Consider the following 25,945-nt stretch of genomic DNA (forward strand, 5'->3'; position numbering starts at 1 on the left):
GAGACATGTGATGGACTGACTGCAACTCCCACTCCCCAGCCCCCTGTGTCACTTGGGGGAAGAGGTAGAGAAATCATGAGTAAAGTTAAGCTTGGGAAGCAGGGAGAGGTGGAGGAAGGAGTTTTTAAGGCTTAGGTTTATTTCTCATTACCCTACTCTGATTTAATTGGTAATAAACGATATCAATTTCTCCAAAGAGAGTCTCTTTTACTCATGACTGTAATTGGTGAGTGATCTCTTCCTGTCCTTATCTTGATCCATGACCCTCTACTTACATTTTCCCTCCCATGCCCAGTGAGGAGGGGAGTGACAAAGCAGCTCCAGTGGGCACCTGGCATCCAGCCAGGATCAACCCACCACACAAGTATTTCTGTTAGTTTGGGACTGGTAAAATAGAGCACCAAAATAAAGGCTCACGGATAGTCAACAGCACATAGTGGGAAGCCTAAGATTTTTCCTTTGAGCTCTTTCATTTACTCTTACTCAGACCCTGCACTCAACACTTTTCCTTCTTCCTCACTGATCTTCAGGACTTCTGTGTCATCCTGCTTCTGTTACACTTTCCCCCCTGCATGGGGCAATTTTAGTCACACAGCAAGAGTGCACTTCAGAAAGAAGCGAGAGAAGTTACACTTGCATTTCTTTAGATACATGTGACTGACCAGAGCACGAGAAGAGTATATAAAAGCTTACTAGTTTAAAAACAAGCAAAAAAGTCTTTCAAAAATCCACCTCCCGTTCCTCAGAAAAGAGACACCAGTCAAGTAGTAAATCCTTGTTTTATTCATGACTTAGGGAAAACCCTAACAGCTTGGCCACTTGGTTGATCTATGACCAACACCGGATCACGTGATCTGGCCACTCTGAAGACAATCACCTTTTACATCAGGCCTCCTTCCAAGGGGTCCTGCCCTTCCTCATGTCTGATCAAATCAATGAGCTATAACTTACAACACAGCCCTGGCACAACTGAAAGGATGCGACAGGAATCTCTGGTGCTGAGTTAGTACTAGGATTAGCTCCACATGATAGTAAGCAGCATCACCAGCTCATGTCCTTACTCAGTCTTGAATAAAGGGGCTTATATTTCACTTTCAGTCCCCATGCCCACATCACACAGCTACTTGCCTTTTTGTCTTCAGGGTTTAGCTGGTTCATTAGCATAGTCATATTTTCAGTATTCCAGATCCAAGAATTGCTTGTAAAGTATTCTAATACCATCATGGCCTTATGAAGACGTGTTATTGTTTTCATCATCCTACAGTCCAAGGCATGGAATGTACAGGTTACAGTGGTAAAGATTAGTTCAAACAAGACAGTAAGATTTTGAGGTTTTTAACCCTTCAACCCCACACCCCTATGTTAACATATCCCACCTCGCTCTGCATGTTATATTAGATCAATAGGGTATTTCTGCATATTATTAAAGGGGACTGTGGCTGTCCAACCTTTATATAGAATCAGAAATTATAGGACAGTCCTTTTTTCCTAATCCTACTTCCCAGTGCAACCATAAGTTATAATCTCTTATCTTTTTTAGTGAAAAAACCCCATTGTCTTCTGTTGGTAACTCTTTGTTCAGGACAAACACAGAACACTTTTCCACATACTGGAGTATCTAGCTGTTCTGAACAACACAACTTGACAGGAGAGTCAAATTGCACAGTGCAGAACATACACACCCAACAACTTTAAGCAAGGGAGTAAGTTCCCCGATCTTCCTGCACACTGTGCAAGACACCAGATCTCTGTAATAAAACTGGTTTACTATGGTGACTAAAAGATCAAGGCTTAAAACCACCAGAAATATGGCTTAGCCCATTATCCCTACTGCTTTTGCAAAGGGCAGGAAAATATTTAAGGGCATAGAAAGACCATAGTAGATCCTGCCAAGTTAAGTGATTAGTTCCATGCTACTTCCAAATATGCAGAAATAACCTTCCATCATCCCTTAATACGCCAAGGAAGCAACTCTACAAAACCATAACCTGGAGTATGGAGAAACTATGTTATAAGGATCAATTTGGGCAAGTTTCTCTCCCAGACTATCTGAAGTGGACCCCAAAAAAATGCAAGTTATCCAGAATCAAAGTTCCCACATTCATGACAAGAAAATTGTTTCAAATTACTACTGCTAGCACTGTAACACCCAATATTATTAAGTAGTAACTAGTACCACATAACCTAATGTTAAATTTCTGCTTTGGGTGCTCAAGGTATTTCCATCTTTCAGAACTGCTTCCAAATTGATCCTTATAGCAGCCCACACTGATCATTTTAAGTAGAGGGAGGAGCAGAACAACCCAGCGCTAACTGGAAATGGTTTGCACAGTCAGTTATGTTTAATGAAGTTCATAGAAGCAATAAAAAACACTGATTTTTCTCTGAAAGCTGCTTTAGATGCATTCCTACTTGTAAAAGGGATACAGCATATTGTCCCAGAAACTCTTCTAAAGAAAGTATTTTGCACCACATTAGTGTCATTAATGGCTGCCATCTCAGTAGCTAAGGAAATACCAAAATTGCCTCTTTCACCTCATGAAATGGAGTAATACAAATTGCAGACACCGTTGAAAAAGTAAGAGTATCTCTAAAGCACAAAAAGCACAAATATTTTTCCTTGAACCCCACAGGAACCTATCTGCTGAGTAATTCAGAGTTGTATTCCAATCTTAGACCACCAATAGATGTTTCTAGATGCTTTCAAACACCTGTTTATAAGTTTCACCAGTTGGGCAAGGTGGTTCAGGTCAGCTCCCACTGTTGCCACAGTCCCTCTGATTCACAAATAGGAATGCAGACCATGCATCCAAACACATCCTGTGCTAACAGGACTGAACGGAACACAAAAAAAACCCAGTATCATTTCAGTGGGGAAAAAAAAAAAAAAAAAAAAAAAAAAATCAGGAAAGAACTTGAAACTTGGAAAACAAAGATCTCACTGGTCAGATAAGCCACAAAGGCCTCATAGCAAAACGGTCTGGATAAAAAATAGTGCCAAACAGAACACGGTGGCTAAGTACTTAAGATTTTTTGCAGAGGCCTATCTATTGATGTCTTAAGATTATTTAACTTAGTTGACTTGCCCTTTTGTGCCTCCTCAGTTCATGTTCTTACACTAAGCTGGGACAGCAGCTGAGTTTTAGTTAGGGTGCTTAGACTGCTACAGTTTACAAAAACTTGAACCCCTGCAAAATACTAAACGATGCAAATGAATATCTGATTTGACAAGTATAGACTTTGAGCTTATTGCTGGCTACTGACATCGGTTTTCACTCTTCTCTCTAATGAAACACGAAACTACATTTAAACTAATGTTATCCCAATTTGGGGTAACACTAATGTAGACTAACCTCTGCTGGGGATCTTGCTGTCTCTACTTATAGATATGATTTTAAAGCATAGCTAAGCTAATTAAAAAAAAAAATAAATCAAGTGGCTGAAAAGAGTTGTTCTACCTCAGCTCCAGACTTCTTCCCCTCCCTCCAACTCAAAATTGGATTTAGTGACTGACCACAGAACCACCTGATTAAATTCATCACTCATCAGTTGTTTTTTTTCTTTGTAGGGCTAGTTTCTTATGTATCAGCCAAAATAATTGTCTTCACATCCTCTCAATTGCTAGATTCATTAAAGTTTGCAGAAGACTACCAACTTTCTTGGTGACAGCTTGTCAGTTTGCACTAAATCAACCTGAAACTACCTTTTTTTTTTTTTTTTTTTAAGAAGAAAAGGTATGCTGACAGCCTCTCAGAGAAGTCAGCAATGAGTGTCATTTAGTAGACACTTGTGCAGCTCTGGCAGACTATGTTCTGTAACTCCAATGGCACCATCCAGCAAATGGGAATACACCCGTGACTCAAAAAAGATCATGAATACACATAATGGAACTTTATCTCTCAACCTGAAGTTTTGAAATATATACTTCATAGGTTGTTCCACAGATAGCCATTGGTTACAAGTCATAAATACCAAAGCCATATATAATCATTCAGTACATCAAGTATCGCATCAGACCTTCTTCATAAGCTGAAGACAGAAAAGAAGTCAGACCTGCTGATCATCATAAACAACTGAACAGTCACCAAATCAGTGTGACAGCATGCAAGACTTTCACCTAGATACCAAGCAGAATTTTGCTTCTACTAGGCCATCCTTACTGCCACTATAACACAAAATATATTACAACAGTTTGGGAAACACATGACAGGAATCAAAAATTTTAAGCAAGAGTAAATTATCTGTAAGTTTGGTGGGCATGTTTCCATAGCAGACAATTGAAAGTGACCTGGCTTAAGGCTGTGACTGCATTTTTAAGAGGTCTTACACACAACTATTGTCTCCAAGCTAAAAACAGTTCTGATGCTAAATACAGACTGATCCTTCAGTGGATCTATAGGCTGCCAAACTGCAAGTGTCTGCATAAGCATTAGATATAGTTAATTACATACTTTTTTAAAGATTCCTCTAAAACACATAGAACAAGCTTTCAGATTTGTCTTTGTTCAGGTTTTCATTTTGACTGTAAATTTTGAAGTGTAAGACATACTACTGGTATTCTTATCTTTCCGGCATCTCTGTGCACAACTTACAAGTGCTTCCAAGAGGAAAACTCACATTAATCTATTCAACAAAAATGTACTGTACTCTCTACTCATTTCTGGTTTGTAAGACAGGAACTACATGAAAGGTGCTTTATATTAAGTTTTAAGCAGCTTTAAATTGAAGTGATAGATATGAAATTATGTCCTTTACATCCTCCCTACATACACCAACCACACCTTCCCTTTAACTTTATAAGAAGCAGTAACAGAAAATTAATTGCTGGAGAAAACCCTGAATTACTACTTGAAATATGTCATGTCACATTCTGTAATTGGAAAGACCTGCTGGGTTTGTATTTTAAAAGGCTTTAAGATTTCAAATACACTGAATTCTTTCTAAATAATGTATGGTTCTGTTGTGCTAAGTTACAAGAGAGAACTACGCCTTATATGAAAGTTAGACAATTAATAAGCTTTGTTACACAACTAACTATATATGGCAAGTTACTGACAACGCTATCCTTAAACTCAGATGCTAAAGATTATCACCGCTATTTATGTAGTTCCACAATGCTGTAATAGTCTTAAGTATTTAGTATAAAATATTAAATCTTCATTATGTCAATCTTTATTGTACATGCTCTATAAAATCTGGAAGACATATTATATACATTATTTCTTACTTTAACTGTTAATGTTATCAAAAACCTGTTCAATTCAAGAGCCTTAAGCTAGATGCAAAACCAGCAAAAAGATTTCCATCTCAGTAAAAACATTGCTTCCGCAAGCGAGATGCAAATGATTTCATATTGCAGGAAAATGTCAGCAGGTAAGTTTCCAGAAAATTCCTGAACAGGAAGGTATTTTTTTAAATTATTATTGTAAACATAATCCTTTAATTCTGAAGGGTCATAGGCCTGATCTATCTCTGCCACTTGCTAAAAATGTCTCATTCAGTCGCAGTGCAATATCCTGACACTATGACATGTAACATGAGTGAAGTTACATTTCTGTGTAGGTTCAATTGCTCAATAGTTTTTCCTACATTGTATGCAATAAAGACCTCAGAAGTGTATTCAGACTCAGCACAGAGTGGCCAGGCTATTGACTACATGTAGTCGAATTAGCACAGTATTTGAATTTTCTTGTGCTGGTTTTATTATAATGCTCAAGTTTTTTTCTGCTAAATCGTGGTGGGAAAGGTCACATTTTAGATTAAGCCATCCCTTCTTCACTCACAACAGCATTATATTGAGTTTAATAATTTCCAATAAAGTTTCCAAGGCTTCAGAAGTTTCCTAGTACATGCTGCCTGGTAATTACAACCATCCTGTCAACTGGACAGAACGGCAACAGGAACAGCAGTGCATTCCTATACCATGACTGTCTTCAGTCCATCAGTTAAAGCAGCTTTCAAAGTACTTTGAACCAGAAGACCGGAGAAGTGGCAGAGTAAAAATCTGTCTCAAGTTTCTTCTATTATTAAACAACACACGAAGCACATATAGGATTTAACACTGCATGCCTTGCTTGCATCTATATATTTATTTGCTTCTACTGCTCCTATTGCAGGCTCCCACTTTTTAAATGCTTCAAAAAAAAAGAGCACTATATAATGAAAGTTATATTCCTATAAGTGGGCTGGGTATCAAACTTAAAAGCTTTTCTTTCAAGTGCATTTGAGTAACCTTGGTGACTGAACAATTGCTAGTTTTAGTTCCATCTCCCATCTTTCCTCCAAAGTAGAAATCTTGTGCATGATAGGAAACTCACCCACCCACTGTTATAGTAGACTAATTAGGAATACTTGTATCAGTAATACTTCACAGGCTAGAAAATACATATTTAACATCACCAACTGTACTAGTACTGATTAAAGTTCTAAATTCCATCTTCAGACATCAAGAAAGTCCGGGAAAAGCAAACACAGGATTCAACATTCCCAATGTTACAATATAAAACTGCTAAGAGTCTTCTAAACAACATGATTATTCACAGTGTTGTTTTACACCCACTGGTCAAATTCTTAAAAGACTAGACAACTTTTAAAGACTGACAAGATTCTGGCAGCACAACTCCCTAACCATTTGAAAGACAGCAGGTTGGCATTTATAGTATAACCATTTTTAGTGAGTGATGAAATCTTCACATCTGTCAGGGAATTTCTACCATTTTTTATTAATAACATTGCAAAAGAACGTAAAAGCTAGGAACGTACTCAATACCTTCTTTTGATCTGAAGAGCTTACATTTTTAATGTGGGAAGATTACCCCACAGGCACAGTCTCCTGTCACTACTGTTGCTGTATTACACTACTGAATAACTGAACCCAAGGTAGTTCAGAACTTTTCTCCTACAAACCACTCACATGGCTTCCTTCTAGTGATGCAGTGCCAAGTCTGTTACAGAACTCTTCCCCTCCTGGTAAGACAGACCTAGACTACAGGACACTTGTCTTAATACACTGTCACCACAGTGGAGATTTTATAGAGCCCGAACACAAATACTTTCAAAAATCTAATACATGCAATGAGTTAAGACCATATGGCTTGGTAAATCTGAAAAATTGAAGTGATGTCTTATACTTCTACATAATTGAGTTTAGCCTATTTAGCAGAGCTATGCCATTTTCACCACTTAAGTTGTTAAGAAGATACTAGTGTAAATATTATAAACTGAATGGAATGTTGAGATGATACAACTTGATCTGATATGTTGGTTTGTATCATCTACAGAATAACCCACAATTATTAACTCCATCTCCCATTCCACTTTCAATTTATAATGGCAACAATAATCTTAATGCAAGCCACTTCCTAGAGTTTAATGACCAACTAGGATTCTGATCAGAGACATATCCTGTACAGCAGCATTGAGCCAGTCATTAATCTCTTCAAAATGTAGCCACTGGGTTGTTACTGCTTATAGTTAGTACATCTAGGTAATGCCCATGCCATGTCTTCTTCGTAAGTCTCCACCACCTCACCAGCAAGGTATTTTTAGCCCTGTCCTCCTTTTTATGTTTATCCTTTAGCCCTGTCCTCCTCTATTATGGTTTTTGACCTGTCAATCTAAGCGAAAGATCATGCAAAAAAATGCAGGCATTGTAGGGCTGACTGCAGTCCAATATTGACATAAGAGGGGGCTGGACTGTAAACTACAGTTAGGGTGCCTTACTGCACTTTCTAATGGATTTATCTTAATATACAAATTAACGAGGTGTCTTGTAGGAAAAAATAAGGATCAATATATTGAGTATTTATTATTCAAGAACAAACATCACTTGCTAGACCTTTTAATTCTGTTTGACTACTCAAACACCCAAACTATCTAACAAAAACATCCCCACTTCTGCTAGAAAGTTCAAAGTCACTCTGAATTCAAGGACCTGCTCTCAGGGAAAAAAGCAAGCTGAGTTTTAGTCATAAAGCATTCAGGGGAAGAAAAAAAATTTGAAATAATCAATATATATATCATAGTGTAAGCATAGCTTTGTTTAAAAGTCAGAGGAACAGGCAAGACAGAGCTAGTCACCATTACCTTGGGCTTCTTCCAGTAATCCTGAGGTAGATATCATACAGGAATGCTGGGGCCTTATGGCTTACAGCAATCCAGTAATGATATAAAAGGTGATTGGAAGTTAGATTTACATTGGGCCGTCTGAAGGCCTGTTCGAGAGGATTCCTCTTGAAAGTAGAAATTACATGGTATTCTGAGAAAGAGAAGTTGCGTAACAGCTTTGATAATAACCATGTAAGATTTAATGGTTTTCAAAATACATTACAGCATACAGTATGTTATTTAAATATCCACCCTAACTTTTCTACAATCCACAGAAACTAAAACAATGTCATAAGCTTTTAACCTAGAATACTGTTAAACTGGTTATTATAATTAAGAGGTCTTTCATGCCTTCCCCTTCAGTATCACATTTTATTGTAGCTTCTCTCTTTCTTTTCCTCTTCCCTACCTTAGAAATTGTTGGTTTCAAAAATTCACAGCAACTTCAGTTTATACAGCGTGTAAAGCTATTTAAATAGTCATCTATATTTCATGAAGAATGCTATTCTGATCTCGTGTGAGGAATAATTTAAGAATAGACTGAGGACTCCACAAGCATCTGAAGTGCATTTCAAATTACATTTTTAAACAACTTATCCATATTTAAGCATTATGAAAAAAGCTATTAGGATGGGACTCCTGCTAACACCTGAAAATGCTGTACACGACAGTTATGCAAAATCAGTGTCTTAAAAAGTTACGTACAAATTCACCTCTCCTTTTAATAATCTCTCATAATTTTATGCTGTTTATAGACAGTATTTAAATATCCAATTTGCACTAGAATATTAATAAAGTCAGCAATTTTCCAAGTTTGGCTGAAGCAAAAAGGTTTATAAATTCAGATACATATAAAATAGGCAAAGTGAAATAAAAAGCATGAAAAAAGTAGTGAAGAAAAATATAATAGATTTAAGTATTAAAGTTAACAGAGAAAAAATATAATCCGAGTTTAAGGATTCTATTTCTAAAAAACTGAAGGCAAATGAAACAGCTTCACCACACCAGCCAGCTTGTATTGCTGTTTATAACAAACACTATTACAAAGCTTTTGGCATGTGGGTTACATGCTATCTAGTCAGGATACCTAGGAGTTGAAAATAGATGGCCATACTTTTTTAAAGATTACTTTTCCCTGTACGTGAATAGTTGAAGTCTCATTTAGCTATCTGAAGATTATGAGAGTAACCTCAACCAACAGTTAACTTAAGCCAAACATAAAGCAAAACTATTACCATACCTCTCAGTTATGCAGATGTACAAAACATCTAATTGTGGGCTATTTATCCATATGTATTTAGTAATTAGTTGGCATTAAACCCAACATGACTACTGCTCCTCTGAGCAATGCTTTTCTCCGTGCACTACCCAAACTCTGCAGATTAGGTCATGGCAGCAAACAGAAAAATCAGTTCTCCCATAAAGTTATAATGGAATTTAAAAAAACAACATGCAGAACAAAATGAAACTGTGAAAATGCTACAAGGGGAGAAAACTAGCAATGGAAGTTAATGAAAAAGCACAATACACTGCAAAATTGAGAGGTATGGCTATTATACTAGTTTCAACAATGGAAATACAACATGATCTACTGATTATACCCTGTCCTTTTATTATTGGACCTTATTTTCCTATTAAAGTCTATTAAAAAAAAAAAGAAACATGGCATACCAACTTCACCCCAATGGAAAGGATTGGTGCCACCTGTTGTACAGTTATATACCATGACATTTCTTGGTCTGGGCAGGGGAGAAAAGACCAAAGAGCAAGTTAGAAAACAACCTTTTAAAAACAGACAAAATACCCAAACTTATTCTTTCCCTCAACAGCATCATTTACATAAAGCAGAAAGCATCAATCTCATGTCAGATTTCTTGCTTTCTATGCTACCTTCCAGTCTTTTTCTCCTTCTTTAACTATTATATTTCTCTTCTTCCAGAGAAGGCATCACCTACATAATCGTAGATTGTATTCATTACAAGACCCAGGAAGGAATTTTCAGGCATAGCTTCTACAACAGTATCAGTAGGTGATGTCTTCCTCTTTGGCATAAGGAAGTTACTGTGAAGGACTAACACTGTTGAAACTTTGAATTCCTTTGTCCTGGGGGAATAGCAGGACACCGATTAGAAATTCAATAGAAGACTAACTTATTAAAATACAAAATAAAATTTCAAAATACTTCGTACTCTCTATTGTCACCTGTTATACCTATTAACTCCAGAATACCAGGCTGCAGCCAGCGTCGTATTGACAACAACATCTACTGGAACAAGATCTGCTACTGCATTGTTGGAAGCTCTCATTGTTCGAAGAATTCCTTTTCCTGCCTTAAAAAACAGAAAAAAAAAAGAAAAAAAAAAGACAGAAGAGCCACCAGTGAAACATACAAAGCTTTGCTGCCTTCTGAAGGAGCTAAAAAAAAATAAAAGTGTATTTATTACTTACAGCAATGAAGAGACCACTAGGTCCATTGAAGTTATCAATCCATCCCTATTACGAACAGGGGGGAGGGAAAAGATCTGGTTAGAATATACTGAAGTTGGCATTTTCAAGTGAAAATTTCAAGTTTCTACAAGTGTAAGGAGTAGAGGGAAAAGAGAATAAAGAAAAATATATTAAATTTCCAAGCCTCTAAATTAAGTTCTTCCATATCAAAATCTAGTGATGTAACAAGCTGCTATGATTCAGACGAGATCTACCTATAGATCCACTGGTCTTTCCAGTGACATGCTAGGTTGCTTATTTCTTGGTGAATAAAATGCAGAGCATTTTCTGTATAAGTTTATACGCATTTATACACGTTTATAATCAGTATTCAAGTTCACAAGTATTTTTAGACTAGCTTCTAGCAACTTGAAGACGACAGGTTAGCAGCTTTGCCATCGATTATTCTTTCATTTTTCAAACTGAAGACGTTCTTGCTCAACTTTAATGACAGTATTTAGACACTATATACTTATGGCTTGACATGTACATTATACATACTAAAAAGGTACGCAAAGTCAATTATATGGATTTTAAGAGCTTGAGGGATATTCAGTCTTGAACTGGAGAAGCTATCCTGACGCCAATCTCCCATATAGGAAGCATACAGTATACAGCACATGGAACCTATGGCATCCTCTGCAAAGCTTACAGGGTTAGACTACCAGTGAAGCCAAAACAACTTCATGTCCTGCAGTCCCCAGTTTTCTTAGTCACCCTTTGCAGTTACTGACATAACAAAGCATCTTGAAGAGGGAAAAACAGATGAAGATACACAGAACCGTGAAGTAAAAATCTAATTATTTTGTGTGTGAAACAGTATCTCCCATTGTGATAAGTGTCTTATTCTGCAATTAGAAGTAGTTTACCCCTAAATTTCACACAAAGAATACCATATTTGATAACTTTTGTATCTGTTGTTATTCAGCAGCAACCAAGCCACAACTTCATAGTCTAAAAGGTTTTCCTCTACAAAGGTCACTAGATAAAAAGGTTGTCAGTATATACTACAGTTTACAGGCAAGATGGTCAGTGAAAACTCAGTAACTTACAGGAAAAGGCTCCTTCCAGCTAGCACCAACAATAGATGGCCTTATAATAGCTGTGTTTAATTTTGCACCTTCTTGTTGTACTACATATTCGGCTAAGGCTTTTGTATATGTGTAAGTATTAGGTCTGTCGCCTATCAGTTTAGGAGTAATATCATTCACTAGGCCATCATCCATCCACCTAAAGAAACAAAATAAAAGGCAAGTGTAAATTACTGCATGCTGCTTCACTGGGTTGGAGGGGGAGGGGAGGAATGTGAATTGGATTGTTACTATGATTTTTTTTTCCCCCCTTTAAAGGAAATGGGATACAGACTGAAATGAAAACCAGTTTCTCAGTAAAAGAGAGGACTGTACATTCAGTGTCCACTGAAAAGAAGGATACTGGTATTTATTTATTACACACTAACTACACAGCTAGTGATACATTCCTTTACAACAATCCTAATTTTATCAACTAAGTTCTGAAACGAAGTGCAGACACAGCAAGTTAGTCTTTTTTAACACAGACACACCACTTCTCAGTTAGCACTGTCATATGGAAAATGGTGCTACTGCAAAGAAGTCCCAGCTGCATTACAAGCATCACCTCCACCTTTGTGGTGTTAAGCAATCACACACCACCTCTGCAGCAAGCTGGTGACCAGTTTCTCTCCTTTAATTAAGTTCTGCAACTTCACCTTGCATCTCGATTCATTCAGCAGTTTGTGTTCAAAATGATAATAACCTTCAGTCATAGCAGCCAAGCACAACAGGGATGTGCCTCCAACTATTGCTATTTTAGTGTTCTCCACTTCAAAACACGACTTGGATTTTATTTGGTTCAGTCACGCAACATCTTAGCCACACAAATAGAATTTAGCCAACGTCGTTCTTCACCAATGTTCTGTTCAATCAAAGCTAACATGCATCAGATGCCCTTCATGAAATTACCCAGGGCAGGAAGAGGAGTACTAAAGCCCAGATAGGGACACAAATCTGTTTCTATGTCTGTCAGCTGTTGGCTAAAGAGATGACTTGTAAAAATTTACAAAAGCCTTCTCTCATTGCCATGAATTCTGAAACACAGAGAGCTGGTCCATGCCCAAACCAAGCAATTTAAGTTATACTTAATCTGCTTGTGAAAAGAAAAGACAGACAAAAATATGACTATTTCTGAATACCTAATTTGAAGTCAAAATTATTTTTAAAAGTTTGGCTCCATGTGCATTCTAGGTAGAAAGTAACTCAATTGTTTTTAATGTTAGCGTTCTTCCTTCTATAATAACAAGTTGAAGAAGGTATTTTACTTTTTTTTTTTTAGTTCCATAGTTCTACTACAAGGCATGGTATTTTGTATGACAGGGGAGAAGGGAGAGTGATTTAGAGTTGAGATTATAATTTATTGCATTACACTTCACTTATCCCATATATGCCACCTGTTCAAGTTCAGGCTTGACAGTTACTAAATAAGACCTTAGGGCAACTAATATACACAGAAAATAATACAGAATGCATGATTCCCCCCCCCCCAGTAATGCCCAATTCAAGACTAAAAAGCTACAGAAGACATATTTTTTTTTTATGTCTGTGTTCTCTGAATACCCAACAGAACCATTTCTCCAGTTGTGTTTAAGCAGCTAAGTAATATTTCAGTACCTCAGTCTGATTTTGCAATGGCATTTAGGTGCATGTAGTAGAGCCTGCTGTTAAAAGGGACTCTCTTGGTTTTACCCCTTTCCGTTCCAATACCAGTGCTAGCGCACTCGTAACAGTACAGCTTTGTTTTTAATAGCTCCTGATTCGACTCATCATGCAGCTGAAAAACTGTCACCCTCAGCACATAGGAGGCATCATGAGTAGATATGAGCACTCCCTCCTTTGGTACCACTTCATACTTAGCTCAGTTTCAAGTGACCATAAAACTCTAACCCATCACCTTTACAGAAAAAAGGAAAGTGTCAGCCATGCTGTCAGGCTCACAGGACAGCATAAGCCAACTTCTTCATGTTTCAGGTTCCTAACTGTTCTTTGGTACTTTGTTCCTAGGTTACAGATTACTGAAGTAGCTTCATTAAACATAACACATACTCAAGAGAATCTATCAGTTTCTTGGGATCAACAGGAGGTGGATAAACTACTTCCTCAATCTGTTTTCGATTGCAGTATGCATAGGCGGTCGAAACGTGCATGAACACTTCCAGATTCTTCATTTGCTGTGCCAAGAAGAGGAGCTGTTGTGTGGCAGTCACATTTAACTGAACAGCATCTCTGTTGATGATTAAACAGAAATTTGATTAGCAGAAAGCAAGCAAAAAGAAATAACTAGTCAGTTCACTCCTCCATGAATTCCAATTCACTGCCTCCGTGATACGTATATAAAGTATTCCTAACACTCCACCCTCCCAAAAAAGCAGAATGGACAGTGCCCTGACTTTCTGCTTAGAGCAATATCCCACAGTCTTCACACAGATGATCTCTCAATCTTCAAGATAAACTTCCTACGTTTTACCCTGTTCTTATTGGAATCATCATGCTCCCTTACTAGAGTGGGAAAGTCAGTATACCTTTGACCTCCCCAAGCTAAATCCCAATCCTACATTTTTCATAAAACGTGAGAAAGAAATAATGTAAAACGCAACACCTAGCTGCCACACAAGATGCATTTCCGAACCTCCTAGTTCAAGTAGTTAGGTCAACAACCCAGAAGGAAGGCTTAGAGGGCTAGCAAGTTGGAGCCTGGCATCTTCTTGCAGAACAGCACAAGAGGATTACAGGAAGGGGAGAGGCCAGGAGGAAAACAAACCACCAAGGATGCCACTTTCATCCTTGAACTTCACTGCTTCTCATTAAGACAGAGTCCTTAAGACCACTGTAGGAAAGTGGGTATCTCTACAGTTCCCACCATAATACAGCTTAATGACCAACTATGATTATTTTATATAATTCAGATATTCTCTCCAGCCTATAAAACTTACTATGGGCACTAGTTTTCTTGTACACCATGTACTAATCAATCTAAGTTTCAAGAATACAGCTAAATAAAGCTTTATCAAAGTCCTTGCAAAAGTATTACATTAGCAACAACAACAAAAAATCTTCCACTCCCCCAAACAACTACTAAGTTTAAGACTGCTTTATGACACATTGCTGAAGCATTAGGGGCACAAAAGAGGGGGACTGATATCCTAGAGCAATTAACATCAATGAAAAATTTTACTTCTGAATACATTATTAGCTTGGGAGTTTTTAGATAGAAGTATTGTTCTCACACTTTACTGCCTCATTTGAGAAAATAAAAGAGTTCATAATCAAAGCTGTGTGCACCACTAAGATACAGAAGTGTATCGCAAGTACTTATCAGGAGAAGTTCCAAAACAAGCCCAAGCATTTTACTTTCTTGACTTTATTCCTACCACTGGCCCAAGCCAAGTATTTTGAACTTTATGTTAGTTATTCCTGTTAAATATCTGATGAAGGCCCCTCTAAGCAGTCTTCGTATTTGTAAGGTTCCTCTAATGATTCCAGCACATCTGTTAGGAAAGAGTTGAGGCCAGAGCATTTAAGGAACACATTTTCTGTTTTGCTAGAAAACATACTGGGCCTGCCAAGGAAGCAGGAACTACCAGAGGCTTTTTGTACCAAGACCCCATTCCACCAGCCTTTCTAACTGTTTGAAGTCCCTCTGGGCTTCTGTCAGGTTGGCAGGTCCTTAACATTTCAAGGCCGTTAAAAAAAAGTTATAAACATGGGCTACCTTATGATGTTTCAGCATACAGTATAGCATTCTTGAGAGGCAGCGCCAGCCTTTGTAACAACTCAAAGAAAATCTGAAGTGTTTTACCTCCAAGCTGATTTAATCCCCCCCAATAAAAATTGGGGTCATCTACCCAAACTGGATATTTATTCCAGCGTTTCAACACTAAATCAAGTCATTGTTTTTGCCAAAAATCAAAACAATCTTATCTTGCTTCTCTAGTATTTCCTTAATAGATTTTCTGTACAACATGGAAGTTTCCAGCTTTCAGTTTTCATATTTCTCCCTACAAATCTACTTCTCTCTACTCCCCTCCAACACAAACCTCTATTCTTCTTAATGAAGGACTTTCTGAAAACATGGAGAAAACTGCACAGCATTCAATCTACTTGTTTATCAGGTAGAAAGCAAGTGCAAGAACTTCACACACAGTTTTGCAAAAAAGTTAACCTCTGAAAGCATGCATTCCCTTCTAACAAGACAGGCTAAAGGAATAGTTTGTGTTCCCTTTTACACACAGGGAAAAAAACGTCTGATGTTACTAGGGAGCACAGTACATACAGCTACAGCTTATTTGTATGTTTTCTAGCCATCCCAGAGATCAGAGCAACACATCATGTTAGGGAGACTCAGAAAAGCAACATGTTCCCCAGTCTCCTTCAACAGCTTCCCTTCAGAAAGACTTTGAAATTCAGGCACAGGGCTTTAGAAAAAAAACCCAAGAAACTATATACACCAAATACCACCGAAACAAACCCACCAAAAAAACCACCACACACACAAAAAACCTGAGCAGCCTATAGCAAAACTACACGAATAATGGATTTCCAAGTGCTAATAATAATTTGTCCTTTTGCCTAAAGCTTTAAAAAGACAGTAACTTTTCCATGTTGAATGGTGTAATTCTAACCTCTGGCAAAGCAGCTCTAAATAATATCCTCCTAAGACGACCAAATGAAAACCCAGCAGCTTAAGACACACTTGAAAGAAAAGATTACTACCTTAAGGAGAATCATGAAATTGACCAAGCACACAAATACCAGAGTACATGAAGTAGCTGGACTGGCTGAGTACTTGCAAGGTTGTGCAGACACAGGATTGACCCCCTCCCTTTGAGTACCACTGGTTTACCAGAGCAGAGTATACAGAATTTTAGACTCACCTTAGTGTTTCATTAAATCTGACTGTAGCAGCACAATGAAATATAATATTAATGCATTCTATAAGTTCTTCCTTGATTGGTTCACTAAGGTCCAGTTCAGGTTGTGTAAGTTCACTTGTAATTACTATTATTTTTGCTCTGAAGTCTGGTTGCTCATCTCTCAACCTGTCAAAGAGCTGTCAAAAAAAAACAGGAGTGAAGATGCAAACTCATAGCCAGTGAAGATAAGAGATACACATTTCATTTAAGTGATGAAAAACACACCCACATTTTCTGTGTATACAGTTATATCTCCTTATTTCTCAAGATTACCAGTAGGGTAAAAAAGCGTGTTAGGAACATTACATCACTGAGTTCCCATGAACACATTCAGTAACAAAGTTGTGCACACTTTATCCCACACAGTGAAAGCAGTATTACATGTGTTATATAAAAGATAGCAAGACTTCAATTTGCACTTAAATTTTAATACTCATTCCTAGCCTTAAAACCAGCTCTCTAACAATATCAGAAGAAAGAAGGAATGGTGTCCAACAGACACGGGAACACAGAAATCTTTAGTAGTAATCTAAAGACTGTAAACTCTTTTCTTTCAACAGAAGGGAAAAGTCTGCCCACTTCCCAAGCTTGACAATAACCATTAAAATTCTTATAGGCTTGCACAAGTCATGCTGGTTTTTAGGTTTAGAAAGCTTTTATCAAGCTTTAAAAAATTTCCAGCCATTTAAGAAATGCTATCCTGGAATTGTGCCAGTTTTAGGGAAGTTCCAGGTTAAAAAAAAAATTGTTTCCCTGGCTAGTTAAAAGAAAAAAAGGTAGGGTTAAAGGCTGCATACTGTGTTAGAACATCTGATCAAATCTTACCAAACTATTGTCACTGAAAAAAATCTCACCCCTATTATATTCCATCATATATTCTCCTCAATTAACCACACTTTAACCACATGGCTTAACACACACAGAGAAAAATTCTTGCCTCGTCACGTACACTCACTAGTATGCAAGCTTTCCTAAGCAAAATAGTACTATGGGAATAAAGCTCACTTCAAAGTTTCACTAGAACAGACCCTTCTTCTTAATTGTACAGGGGCCAACACCTTAGCAACTGCTTCAACACAAGTTGATTAGAACATATTAAAGTTACAGCGGTACTTCCTGCAACCCCAAGCATACAGTTATACTAAATACAAACAGTTAAAATACATTTCCTTACAGAATGAAGAAAAGTTAATTCATTTTCAGTTATAAATTAAGTCATCTAAAGTTGCAGCTTTGTAACTCTTAAGGCCATAGAAGTTTCTACTGCTACCAAACAGACTGGTCCTTCTCTTAACTTCCCTATTTTTACGTTGCTTCCCTGCACTGGCAACCGCAACTAGCCTGCTGGCTGTATAAGCACACTAGCTTGTGGGCCCAGCTGAAAAACACTTCTTTTGGTAGACATTTTTTCAGCTCAACTGTGAGCTAACGCAGCTCACTGTGTGAGCATGTAAAGTAGTAGTGGTAATGCTGTAGTGAAATAGAGATCCTGAGTTGATTTCCCAAACAGGAATCTTCACTTTAAAGGACAAACCTGCCAAGACAGCATTTAATAAAGCCTCTGCAATTCTTAGAGGTACAGCAAACTATGCTTACCTAAGAGCAGGAAGCCTTTTGTTATTTTGAAAACAAGTCTGCTATGTTTTTAGTTGGAATTATGGTGCCTGCCTCCAGGGAACTGAAGCAACCACCTTTTAACCTTATTAATGCACGGCATGCATTATAATAGAAAAGCAGTTCCATGGATAAGCACTTAAAGAACCAGTTTGATACTTCTAGTATTTACATTGTATCTGTTCTGCCCCTTTTCACATCCACAGCCATACATTCCTACATACCTCATACTACCACTGACACCAGTACAAAAGAGGAACAACAGACACCTAGAGGACATGTAATACACATGGCAAATTAACAGAGGAATTACATATCCAAAGTCCAAAGGAAGTAGAAGCCTCAACATTTTTTTGGCTATTTGCAGCTCTTTTTTTAATCATCACATTTACCTGTTTAGATTTTAAACTTTTCAAGAAACAGAACATTCAAGCACCTGTAGAACACTTACTATTCAGGAGGAAAGTATCCCACCCAGCACGCACAGAAAATCATTTAGATAGCCACTTTGATAATTCCACAGCAGTTTCAGTGCCTTTCCTTTGTCATTACAGGTTTATAGTAGTTTGCATGACTAACAGAAACCCATAACAGAATCTATTAAGACAAACATTTCTGTTCTGTTTACAAACATAAGCTATTTAAACAACCTGTTCTTGCTTACTGTAGATCCAACAGTGCATCCAAAACAAAGGAAGCACTAAGCCTCATCATACATAACAGAAAATAAGGCACAGGGAGAAAATTAACTTGCTCAAGATCTAAAGAAGGGTCTCAATAACATCTTACAACTCCCTGCCCACATCACCTCTTTCACTTGATTATATATTCTCTTAAGTTTCAATTTAGGTGGTTTACTTCTCAATTCTGCATTACAGCTGAACATCCCCCTGAATTAAACACAGGATCATTTTCCACTACTGGCTTTGCTAAAGACTAACAGCTTGAAAACCAACCATAGAAGGCACTGCCAGGTCTTGGATTTTATATTTCTGTTAGAACAAAAAAAAACCAACCCACTCAGCAACAATATTTTACTTTAGACAAACCGAAGTTGTTCTCCAAATGAGACTGGAACACTGTAAGGAAGGTCAGAAACACACTTTGGGAGCATATGACACATACCTTACAGCTGGTAATTTCTTCTATTCGTGCTTCAGGTGTCTGCCCTGCTTTGTGTCTTACCAATACATACACTGCTTTCACTTTAGGACAAGATCTGAGCAGCTTTTCCAGAAGCACTTTTCCCATGAAGCCTGTAGCTCCTGTTAGCAGGACGTTCTTTCCTTCATAATATTCAGGGATGGAAACCATTATGACCTTAACAAAAGTTAAAAACAGAAGTATATGAAAGAACTTCTAGGAGTTCGGATTTGCAGAAGATAAACACAGATGCAAACATTCAATATCATACCTGAAAGAAATGCTTAACAGTCATTTTTCCCCACCTATAACCAGTACTTAAAAGATGTATTTTTCAACACTTTCCAGAAAGACCCAGGATCTTCATGCAAACTTCCCTCATTAACAGCGTTTTAAGGAATTAGACCCCTACCCAGTCTAAGAGAATAGCACAACTATTTTTACCTCTGTGTGCATGGTCCTTTACCACCTTAAGTGACTGTTCCATGTAAACTAAAGGTCATATCATTAAAATGTAATCACAAGTAGATACTTCAAATACACTGGCAGAAGACAGGGAGCCAGGCACCCACCAACTGCTGGCTCCGGTATTTTGCCTGTGTCAGCAAAGTCCCCGTCAGCGTCAGGCTGAGCCTTCCTACAAATTATGCCAGGCCAGAGAGAAGGTATAGTTAGTTGCTTGGTACGAGATCTGCTGTGTTTATATTAATTACAAAAAACCCCCACGGAGTTCCTGTTCTGGTTTTGGTTGGGATTAAGTTATTTTTTTCTTCTCAGTAGCTGGTACAATGCTGTGTTTTGGATTTGGTGTGAGAGTCATGCAGATAACACACTGATGTTTTTAGTTGTTGCTAAGTGATGTTTACACTCAGTCAAGGGCTTCCCAGTTTCTCAGGCCCTGCCAGGGGGAGGGCTGGAGGGGCACAAGACATGGGGAGGGGACACAGCCAGGGCAGCCGACCCGAACCGGCCAGGGGGATATTCCATACCGTGGAATGTCAGTATATAAACTGGGGGGAGCTGGCTGGGGCCTGCTCATCGCTGCTCTGGGACCGGCTGGGCATCGGTCAGCATGTGGTGAGCAATTGTGTTATGCATCACTTGTTGTTTGATTTGGGGTTTTTTCTGCTCCACTTTGGATTTTATTCCTCCTCCCTTCTTTCTCCTTTTCATTATTATTTTATGTCAATTATTAAATTCTTACCCCAACCCTCAAGTTTTACCTGTTTTTCCAGACTTTCCTCCCCATCCTACTGAGGGGGTGGTAGGGGAGCGAGCAAGTGGCTACATGGTACTTCAGTTGCCAACTGGGGTTAAACCACAGCAGTTCTACAGAGGATACAGGTTGCCAACCTTTTCATCAGTTAGGTCTGTTGGATTTCCTCCCCCATCCCCCACACCCCAATAAGCAATTAGAATTCTCACACAAACTAAAGATTTGAGTTATCCACAAATACACCTCCTAACAAAATGAAGGGCAAGGAATTGTTGCCAAAATCCAGCAAAGCTCAAAGGCATTGTAGGGTTTGCTTCAGTTAAGAAGTTAACTGTGAGAATTACTATTTCTTTCTCCTCAGTTACTTGGAAATTATGTCAAATTCTACTGGAAACTGAAAGACTTTCAGGACAAATATACTGCTATTTCTTACGCTAATGTCATCTTTGGACCATGACCTTTATGACTCAAACCTGTGCCTCTGGCTAACTTCAAACCATTTTGTTAAGTCCCATATACCAACATCTTTATTGTAACCTTTAAACAACTTTTACTGTAGAAGACTGGAGCATATGGATACACTTCCACCATGTTTTACCAATCTTTCTAATTACACTTAAAATACGCTGATATAGTGAAAGTCTAATTATAGTCTCCTATAGCAGATCCATACACAAACCATTACAACCAAACGCTACTGAAAAGGGACAGATTCCATAAAGCCACGATACTAAAAAAAAAACACACCACGGAAAATGAGTCTCCTTAAACACGGAGCGTTTCTTAAGCAAGAATTACAACACTGAATACCCAAACAAGATGAGAGCCTTTCTTCACCTACCACTCAAGAATAAAGGAATGCAACTTCTAAACATGCTTAGTTCTTTTGAAACAGCAGGCACTGCAAGCAGGAATGAATATACATGAGATGTATGTTAGCAGAGAACAACGATAGGCTTAATTTGCACTTTTTGCCTGAAACTTAAATGTTTTTGGAACAGTGGTCTACATCTCAGGTACCTGTCATATTAACGCAACTGTGCCGTGCTTTTCATGTGCTTCTATCACAACGAAGCCTCTGAACAAGTTCTAAATGATTACTTGCCAGAAGCAAGTCATCACCTGCATAAGACCCAGTTTCAGGAGTCTGGATACAGAGTCTTATATTTTCTGGTCCAACATTCCAAATCTTATTTTGATTCCCTTCTTCGACAAGGTTAGCTCCTGCATTTATTAGTGAAGCATCCAGAAAGTGATAATGGCATACAGTAGCAAGTTTAGACTTGAACAATCACTACTGTTTCCGTTGGCTAGAGTACATCATCCAAAATTGTTTCTTTGAAGGTTAGTAAGAATAAAAGATGTGGATGGAAGGAAAAATTTATTTACATGAAATCACTTTTGCCACATACTTAAGAGACTTTAACGCAAATTTCAAAGCACATCTCATGCAATAAAGCAAGATAAAGCATGCTTATGAGTCATTTTTTCCTATTCAATGTAAGATATGGGCCTATTGTCTTCACCGTTGCTCTGGAAGTCACAATTAATGCTCTCTGTTGTTTAAGTATGCCCTCTTCATAACTTTTATTTCCCTGGTCTTTGCATACATACAACATTTAACTCTGTTTCCTCCTAAAAATCTGCATGCTTGCTCCCACGCATAGGATAATGCGGGAGGGAAGAGAAAATTCAAAGAGGGAAGAGAAAATCTCATGCAATCATTTACAGTACCAATGTTGTCACCAAGATTCATTTTTGTTATGGTAACTACATAATCTTATTACTAATTTACCTGCCTAGCCATAATTAATATTTTTTTACCCCTTAAAACTCTATGATGGTACTTTAATACCATCAGTTCACTTGCCCATCCCCAAAGGAAGGCTTAATACTGCTTCTGAAAAAATGCTGTATCCTCAGTCTGCAAACCTGTTCACAAGGGCAGAGGCAGTCCTTGGCTATGCAAACACAGGAACCTTGCTTGTACTTGTACCCAGACGTGGGCTACAGTCCAACATCTGTTTCTAAAAGCTAAAACAATGAAAAGAGCTCTGCTTCCAGTGGAAATATCTGTGTTGCTATGGTCCAGTTTTTTAGCTAACTGAAAAATTTGACAATATTTAGGGTGATATGATGTAAAGAAAACTGGAAGCCAGAAGAGATTGGAAAGTGTCCTGCCTCAGTTATTTCTGACCATAATCCTTTGAATATGAGGTTGATATTAGAGCAAAAAAAAATTACATTATTCTCATGAAACTCTTACAGAATAACAGACCTACAAAACATCAAGATCCAAAGCTATGCTTAAGTACAATGATGAAATGGGTTCAGTTAAAAAAAAAACCCAAACGTGAACACATACGTTCACCCCTGAGAGTGAATTCAACACCTACATGTATGTCTGAAGCTAATTCATTTTTTCTTTTTTTAAGGATTAACAGAAATGTTTCATTTGAGAAACCATCAACACTATTTCCCTCTATGCTGCTCTCTGACACCTAGTCTCTGATAGGCTTTCTTCATAGCAATTTTCCACACTTAGTTTGTCATCTTCTTCCATTCTTCTAGAAGATTCCAACTAGAAAACAAAATTGGTGACCTTTTCAGAAGTACATGTTGGTGTAACAATTGTAATTGGCAGCAATACTACTGGGATTGTGAGAGAACTGGCTAGAACCACCAAATCTGAATTAAGGGTAAAAACCACGTTGGAACCAAGGTGCGAATGAAGTCCAAGATTAGCAGCATACATTTTGCCCTACTAGAAAGAAAGGTTATCTCAACTGCAGGAAAGGGCATGTTCCCGTTCTCCACCTACCTTTCCCTGCCTTCTCTGAGAATGCACCTCCACATGCCAGTTAGCATAACATTGCTGGCAACTCCTAATTTCAAGCCCAGAAGGAATTTATCCCACAAGTGTAATATTATCTGTGTTACCTTTTAAAGTTCTTTACAGCAGCAAATTATTCAGTAACTACACCATAATTGTGGCGTTTTTTTTCCTAAAAAAAGAGAACCCAACCAAACAGTTAAGAAATAAATGATGTTCCCAGCAGAAATTTAGTTGGGCCTCTAACATGCAACAGACTGGAACAGGTCCAGGAAGAAAATCCTACCTTGCAAGACAACATGACAAAATCAAATTCAGCATTTCAAAGTTGATATTTAAGTGTCAGCAGTCATTCTATCTTGGTTTAGCATGCAACTTGTTGCATGTTTGCAATAGCTGAATTGTAGCTATTAACCAGCAATACATATTTTCACTAGTTATCCTATGACTTGTTAAGAACTACCTCTTCAAAAACCCAGACAGATAACTCCTGTTAAACACAAAGTTGTCTAAAGCACACCTTGGAGTATCCGAATCACTATATCATAGCTACTTTGAGCTAATAAGTAGTAACAGTCAAGAAAAAAAAAAAAAAAAAAAAAAAGAGAAATATGACAGCAAAAAGGATTAACAGAGGTTCTGTAAAGGATTCTTGCTCTTCAACAGGGATGATCAAAATTACCAGATGACTTTTAGGGATACAGGGCCTTTGGTACAGGAAGCTTCTGTTAAGCTACTACACAGAAACTGATGCTAGGATACTTCTGAATTCACGTGTTCAGAACTAAACCAATGGTGACACTTTGAAGGTACTGCTTATTTGAAGGGTGCTGTCCTTTGATAAATCAAGGGCCCCTAAGCACTTCAGTTAAAAAAACAAAAAACAAACAACAACCACCATACTCCAGGATCCTAGCCAACAACATTCCCCATCTTGTAAAAAATTCTAGTGTCCAAGGCTGAACAAGCGCTATTATGGAGCTAACAACAGCAGCTCTGTTTGCCTTCATAGCTACTGCAGCAATATTTAACTCATTGCTTCAAAACAGAGGTCTCTGACTTTCAAAACAAGGACAGTTCTGTTTTTAACAGGAAAAAGATCGGTTCTCAGATTTGTCCAAGCACAGATCAAGATGCTTAAAAGATCTGCTTTCCAAGTGCCAGGAAAGCCTGCTGCGGCTCCAGTGAAAGTTTTAATGCGAAATCCAGCAGCTAAAAAGAATGCGTAAATACGTGCTTGTTAGAGATTACATGGTCTGTTTTCTAATTTATCACCAACAAACATTAGTTAGGTGAACAACATGCTCCCTCCAAATTATATCATCTTGAGATTATCACACACAAAAAAAAAGAAAGTATGTATTTTTCAACCTCTGAAGCATCAGCAACAAGCCACAGAGTTCTGCAAAAATGCAGCCTGAAACTAGTTTTCCCCCTTTCCCTTCAACAGCTTCAACTAATACTAGCAGCAGTACAACAGAGAGAGGTCTAAAAGTAACGTAGAGGAAACATTTTGTTCAGATATATATTCAGGAGATGAAGTCCATTTAGACATCAAATCTGAATGCACAGAGTTGTGGTTTTTTTGAAGAGCACAGATACATCCATCCACCCCAGACCAAAAAAAAAAAAAAAAAAATCATTACAGAAGTCCCTCATCTAAAGCTTCAATTGCCACATTGCAATGACACTACAGCAAGCCAAAAACCAATAAAAATCTAAGAACTGGAGAGATTAGAGATTCAGGCAACCAAGGAAGTAATATTTAACTCATCTAAACAAGGTTACTGCCAGAAAGACAACCCTGGGTCATACCATGATATCACGTCTCATTTCATTTGATGCCTTGTTTCCACAAAAGTAAGTAAAAGAATACTATCAGCAGAATGTCCAGATTTTTCAACAAGGGTCAATGATCTGCCCTATTTGGACAATACCTATCCAACATATCACCAAAGGATGATAGTTTGTTTGTCTTCACGGTCCAAGGTTATATCCATTGAGAAACCTTATCTGTGAAAGATACTGTTTTAGAAGATGAGTAGAGACTGAAATGATAAGAGTATTTCCTGTTGTAAGCTGCTTTTGGTGTAAGTTAACCTTAAAGCATACCTATTCCAAACTTCACAATCACGTGGAAGATTTGGGATTCTTCCCACAGCTAGCAGAAAGACAAGTTTATCCATGTTTTAGACTTCATCAACATTCTTATCTACTCTCTGCAAGGTCATTTTCTTCACTAGCCGTAAGCCAGTCCCCTGCAGGATAAATCTGCCAAGAGAACTTAGCACATCTCCAGGAGCTGAAAAACACATTGCCAGGTTTGGAAGCTAATTAAAGCAACTAAGTTTTGAGGAACTATCAAAATGGGTCCACTAACTTCATATTAGCTAGCCAGTCTGGCTTATGCCTGGTAGTATGCCAGATGGTAAGTATCTCACTACACACTTTACAGACAAGTAACTGGAGTGGATTCAGGGTAATAGTAAGTTCTCTGATGTCTACCAACAATGTCTTTATTGACAATCTCTACAAAGAGGTACAGAAACACAACTAAAAC

At 37.9% G+C, this 25,945-nt stretch overlaps 1 protein-coding gene across 3 annotated transcripts in view; it reads right to left on the reverse strand.

The window, feature by feature from the left end:
- The window catches only part of FAR1 (fatty acyl-CoA reductase 1), a 39,704-nt gene that overhangs the window by 7,536 nt on the left and 6,223 nt on the right, over positions 1-25,945 (reverse strand). The window contains exons 2-10 of one of the 3 annotated variants that reach the window (XM_055722274.1): positions 19,319-19,513; positions 16,541-16,716; positions 13,713-13,892; positions 11,646-11,823; positions 10,555-10,599; positions 10,309-10,436; positions 9,778-9,845; positions 8,086-8,257; positions 1,129-1,258 (exon numbers count right to left, since the gene is read on the reverse strand). In XM_055722274.1, coding sequence (XP_055578249.1) covers positions 1,129-1,258; positions 8,086-8,257; positions 9,778-9,845; positions 10,309-10,436; positions 10,555-10,599; positions 11,646-11,823; positions 13,713-13,892; positions 16,541-16,716; positions 19,319-19,513 — 1,272 coding nt within the window. The remainder of the gene's footprint in view (positions 1-1,128; positions 1,259-8,085; positions 8,258-9,777; positions 9,846-10,308; positions 10,437-10,554; positions 10,600-11,645; positions 11,824-13,712; positions 13,893-16,540; positions 16,717-19,318; positions 19,514-25,945) is intronic. The other 2 variants (XM_055722275.1, XM_055722276.1) reach the window with 2 other exon arrangements.

This window comes from Falco cherrug, chromosome 10, assembly GCF_023634085.1.
Source record: "Falco cherrug isolate bFalChe1 chromosome 10, bFalChe1.pri, whole genome shotgun sequence".
NCBI lineage: Eukaryota > Metazoa > Chordata > Aves > Falconiformes > Falconidae > Falco > Falco cherrug.